This window comes from Bison bison, unplaced genomic scaffold (assembly GCF_000754665.1).
Source record: "Bison bison bison isolate TAMUID 2011002044 unplaced genomic scaffold, Bison_UMD1.0 scf7180017864238, whole genome shotgun sequence".
NCBI lineage: Eukaryota > Metazoa > Chordata > Mammalia > Artiodactyla > Bovidae > Bison > Bison bison.
Window position 1 is genome coordinate 7,071,127 of NW_011494810.1, and position 6,000 is coordinate 7,077,126.

Here is a 6,000-nt window from a genome sequence, read left to right on the forward strand (position 1 = left end):
AAACATTTTGCATAAAATTTTACATAAAGTTCAGGGGATTTATGAGCTATTTTAAATTAGATCTGTACTGTAGGAGACACAAATCAAGAAGTGTGATCTGTTGACAAGGAACTGAAAGTACACTTAGAATTAATGTGTATATGTCTTAATAACTAGGGCATCTATTCCAAGCAATGAATGATTCAAGACAAGGCTTTGAATTGTAGAGTAAGTGCTATAGACATTCAGAGAGGTGTTACTTATTGGAGAATGATATACAAAAGAGTTTAATAGGAAAAATGAGACTTCTGAACTAAACTGGTATATAGATATTCTCTCTTATCAGAGATGTAAAACTTGCAGTATGGCCTGAATGGGGATAAGAACTTAATAATGATAGCAGATAAGAGCTTGATGTATGTACAAGGAGTAAGAATTAGAGAATTTACACTGGAGAGTGGCCAGAGGTGATTATGGATGAACAGACCTTTAAGGAGAAGTGGGAATGGAATGGATTATGCCACTATAGCATAAACTGTTTGCCAGGTATTTAAATTAAATGAGTCATTTTTCAGTCAGTAAGAGAACTGGCAATCATGGTTTTAGCTCTACCAGTGTCACTTCTGGAATATTTTGTTTTTCATTTCTTTAGGAGAATTTCTCGATCTTCAAATTCGTATGATATTACAAGTATGGTTCATGGTTAGTCATAATTAATAAAGAGAAAATTCATCCCCAATAACCTAGAAAGACCAAAGAGTAGGAAGGTAACAGATGTCAGACTTTGTATTTGGGAAGAAAGAAAACAAATATCTTTAGTTTCCCCAGTTACGTATCTTATGCTACTTATTCTAACAATTAGAATTTTAGCTATCATCTTTGTCAAATAAAGTTAATCTTTGGAATATTGGTTATGCTATCCATTAAAATGTAATTCTTTATTAAATTACCAAAGGAGAAGGTGTCAGACACTGAATAGATTATTGGTTTTGGCATCAGACAGACTAAGGTTCAAATCCAGCTCTGGATTTGGGGTTTGAAGTTCGTCATTTTTTCTATTTGTATGTAACATGATGATATATATTTGCCTAATGTTTTATTTTTTTAAATCGTTTCTAAAATTTATCATTTAACCCTCTACAACTTATACAGAATCTTGTAAATCACATCTATTTGATAATTGTTGATTTGATTTAATTATTTTAGAAGCCACATAAAGGAAAAAAACACTGATTCATTGAAAAGGTGAATAATTTAGAAAACTATTGTGTGGAGTGATGGGAAAGAGAAAGAGTTTTTTAAAATGATGTAAAGCATATTAAAAAGTAAATATTTTCCTGTGAATTGTAGGAAATGTTATTTTCTGTAGATAAAATTTATTAAAAAAGAATGATCAATAATTAAAAATAACAAAAAACACTAAGAAAATCAGGTATGCTGACATGGCTAGCCTTTATACAACATTTTAATAGTCTCGGAAAGCTTAACATAGCAATTGATAAGAAAGAGTTCTTGAGGCAGACTCAAAGTTAATACACAGATACATTAAAATACTTACTCTTAGCTTTTTTTGAATTGTCTTTCCTTCAGTACTGAAAAATACTTTTTTTTCATTTGACCAGTGCACAATTTAAATGCTGACAAGTATAGAGAATTTTTGATCCTGCTGTTATCTTTGTGTGTGTCTGCTCAGTCGCTTCAGTCATCTATGACTCTTTGCTACTCTGTGGACTGTAGCCTTCCAGGCTCCTCAGTCTATGGGATTCTCCAGGCAAGAATACTGAAATGGGTTGCCATGCCCTCCTCCAGGGGAATCCTCCTGACCCAGGGATGGAACCCTCATCTTCTGGGTTGCCAGCGGTTCTTTTCCACTGAGCCAGCTGGGAAGCCCTATTGTTATCTCTTTTTGCTAACCCTGCCTTATCCAAGTACAGAAGTCATGTGAAGATCTGGACTAAGCAGAAATGTAATCTTAATGGCAGGCTACTCGTCTCTTGTTTTTTTTTTTTTGCAGGATGAGCTGATGTCAGGATTTAGTGCACCCAGTCGATTGAAAGTTTATTAGACGTGTTTGATGTTTATGTGTCTAGTATTGGGTTATAGGCTTCAATTTAAAACACCCCACAATTTATGCCACAAGAAAGTTGGCATAAATTTTGCTTGCTTAGAAGAGGCTATAAACATTTACACCTTGTCTTCATTGTGTTTTAATGAGAGTAGATCGATGGATTCCTTTTTGTGAATTTCTCCTTAGGCAGTGGTAACTAGTGTTATTCCCAGATGTAGTTCTTGGTTCCCATTGCTATTTTTGCACAGTCTTCATCCCTTCCCAACTGATTTCAGTGGCAGGTGTTACAAAAAGCATTTGATTTATGCTTAACCTTTTTTTTTGTTAGAAATAGTTATTTTTTAATCAAAGCTAGAGTTAGGTATATTACGATGCATTTCTCGTGCAATAACCAGTCCTATTTTCTGTTTTTATTTTAATGTATTCTAAGAAAGCACTGATATGCTAGTTACTTTTATAATTCTCTCTCCACAGGCTGCTTTGTACCGCCTCAGTGGAGATTGGAATCCCTTACACATTGATCCTAACTTTGCTAGCTTAGCAGGTGAGTTGCTAATAATATATACCAATGAAAATACTGAGTTAGACAAGGCTGTGGTCCTAGTGTGATTAGATTGACTAGTTTTCTGTGAGTATGGTTTCAGTGTGTCTGCCCTCTAATGCCCTCTTGCAACACCTACTGTCTTACTTGGGTTTCTCTTAGCTTGGACCTGGGTTATCTCTTCACGGCTGCTCCAGCAAAGTGCAGCCGCTGCTCCTTACCTTGGACGAGGGGTATCTCCTCACCGCTGCCCCTTCTGACCTTGAACGTGGAATAGTTCCTCTAGGCCCTTCTGCGCCTGTTCAGCTACCGCTCCTTGGAGGTGGGGTTGCTCCTCCCGGCTGCGGCCCCTGGCCTCGGGTGTGGGGTAGGTCCTCCGGGCCGCGGCCCCTAACCTCGGACACGGGGTAGCTCCACTCGGCTGCCTCCCCTGACCTCCCCTGACCTCGGATGTGGGGTAACTCCTCTTGACTACCTCGCATCGGGCATGGGGTCCTCCCGGGTTTTGCCCCTGACCTCGGATGTGGGGTAAAAAGCCCCTTGATGCAGGTGAAAGAGGAGAGTGAAAGAGCTGGCTTAAAATTCAACATTCAGAAAATGAAGATCATGGCATCTGGTCCCATCACTTCATGGGAAATAGATGGGGAAACAGTGGAAACAGTGTCAGACTTTATTTTTGTGGGCTCCAAAATCACTGCAGATGGTGACTGCAGCCATGAAATTAAAAGACGCTTACTCCTTGGAAGAAAAGTTATGACCAACCTAGATAGCATATTCAAAAGCAGAGACATTACTTTGCCAACAAAGGTCCGTCTAGTCAAGGCTATGGTTTTTCCTGTGGTCACGTATGGATGTGAGAGTTGGACTGTGAAGAAGGCTGAGTGCCGAAGAATTGATGCTTTTGAACCGTGGTGTTGGAGAAGACTCTGGAGAGTCCCTTGGACTGCAAGGAGACCCAGCCAGTCCATTCTGAAGGAGATCAGCCCTGGGATTTCTTTGGAAGGAATGATGCTAAAGCTGAAACTCCAGTACTTTGGCCACCTCATGCGAAGAGTTGACTCATTGGAAAAGACTCTGATGCTGGGAGGGATTGGGGGCAGGAGGAGAAGGGGACGACAGAGGATGAGATGGCTGGATGGCATCACTGACTCGATGGACATGAGTCTGAGTGAACTCCGGGAGTTGGTGATGGACAGGGAGGCCTGGCGTGCTGCAATTCATGGGGTTGCAAAGAGTCAGACACGACTGAGCAACTGAACTGAACTGAACTGAATGAAAATATTAGCTCAGTTATCTAAATAATAAAGACATTGCTACTTCTGACTGGCAGTTTAACTGGTGACATTTAAAAAATAGCCCTTTGCTAATATGTTTATGCAAAGGATATGGAAAGGTAGGAAGTAGTATTCAGAAAATGGTGTCCTTGAAATTCAGATTATGGTGGAAGGTAGCTCCTGCTAGTGCAACGTCTGTGTTAGGACCATGGGGATGAATATCTGAGTTATCATGAAGGACAAAGTCATTGGACGACAGAGCATGAAGGGCAAGGTCATTGGAGGGGAGAGCAGAAAACTGAAAGGTTGAGGAAGGATCGTCTACATACATGGATATTGAAATCACCATGGATGATTTCATGGCTACACCCAAACCTAACAAAATAATTCTTTGTGTCCCCAGATCTCTGACACTCCTTTCTTGTTTTTGTTTTTTTTTTTTCTTTCTTTGTTTATTTCATAATTTTTCCCCCAGGAAGTATTATTTATAAAATATTTTTCATGTTTCTTAAAATACATGGTATGATTCAGGTTAATGCAGTTTAAAAATTATTTTTGAAGTTCTGAATGAACTGTTGTTGGTTTTTAAACATGAAATGTGTCTTTATCTAACTAAATCATGTCTCTTATTTTTAGGTTTCGATAAGCCTATATTACATGGATTATGTACATTTGGATTTTCTGCCAGGCATGTTTTACAGCAGTTTGCAGATAATGATGTATCGAGATTCAAGGCAATTAAGGTATGTGTAAATTATTAATTTAAATATTTGTTCCTTTTTAGTGTTAGAGAAGAGAAGGACTCTTCAGTTCAGTTCAGTCGCTCAGTCACGTCCGACTCTTTGCGAGCCCATGAAACCATAGCACGCCAGGCCTCCCTGTCCATCACCAACTCCCGGAGTCCACCCAAACCCATGTCACTGAGTCGGTGATGCCATCCAACCATCTTATCCTCTGTTGTCCCCTTCTCCTCCTGCCCTCAATCTTTCCCAGCATCAGGGTCTTTTCAAATCAGTCAGCTCTTCGCATCAGGTGGCCAAAGTATTGGAGTTTCAGCTTCAACATCAGTCCTTCCAATGAATACTCAGGACTGATCTCCTTTAGGATGGAGTGGTTGGATATCCTTACACTCCAAGGGACTTTCAAGAGTCTTCTTCAACACCGCAGTTCAAAAGCATCAATTCTTCAGCACTCAGCTTTCTTTCTAGTCCAACTCTCACATCCATACATGACCACTGGAAAAACCATAGCCTTGACTAGGTGGACATTTGTTGACAGAGTAATGTCTCTGCTTTTTAATATGCTTCAGTTCAGTTCAGTTCAGTACTCAGTCATGTCCGACTCTGCGACCCCATGAATCGCAGCACGCCAGGCTTCCCTGTCCATCACCAACTCCCGGAGTTCACTCAGACTCACGTCCATCGAGTCAGTGATGCCATCCAGCCATCTCATCCTCTGTCGTCCCCTTCTCCTCCTGCCCCCAATCCCTCCCAGCATCAGAGTCTTTTCCAATGAGTCAACTCTTCGCATGAGGTGGCCAAAGTACTGGAGTTTCAGCTTTAGCATCATTCCTTCCAAAGAAATCCCAGGGCTGATCTCCTTCAGAATGGACTGGTTGGATCTCCTTGCAGTCCAAAGGACTCTCAAGAGTCTTCTCCAACACCACGCTTCAAATGCATCAATTCTTCGGCGCTCAGCCTTCTTCACAGTCCAACTCTCACATCCATACATGACCACAGGAAAAACCATAGCCTTGAATAGACGGACCTTTGTTGGCAAAGTAATGTCTCTGCTTTTGAATATGCTATCTAGGTTGGTCATAACTTTTCTTCCAAGGAGTAAGCGTCTTTTAATTTCATGGGTGCAGTCACCTTCTGGAGTGATTTTGGAGCCCACAAAAATGAAGTCTGACATTGTCTCCACTGTTTCCCCATCTATTTCCCAAGAAGTGATGGGACCAGATGCCATGATCTTCATTTTCTGAATGTTGAGCTTTAAGCCGACTTTTTCACTCTCCACTTTCACTTTCATCAAGAGGCTTTTTAGTTCCTCTTCACTTTCTGCCATAAGGGTGGTGTCATCTGCATATCTGAGGTTATTGATATTTCTCCCGGCAATTTTGATTCCAGCTTGTGTTT

The 6,000-nt window shown here is 40.5% G+C and overlaps 1 protein-coding gene across 1 annotated transcript in view; it reads left to right on the top strand.

Moving 5' to 3' along the window:
- HSD17B4 (hydroxysteroid (17-beta) dehydrogenase 4) overlaps positions 1-6,000 on the top strand; it is a 100,182-nt gene that overhangs the window by 70,281 nt on the left and 23,901 nt on the right. Inside the window, exons 18-19 of the mRNA XM_010846608.1 lie at positions 2,522-2,591; positions 4,499-4,605. Of these exons, the coding sequence (XP_010844910.1) occupies positions 2,522-2,591; positions 4,499-4,605 (177 nt within the window). The remainder of the gene's footprint in view (positions 1-2,521; positions 2,592-4,498; positions 4,606-6,000) is intronic.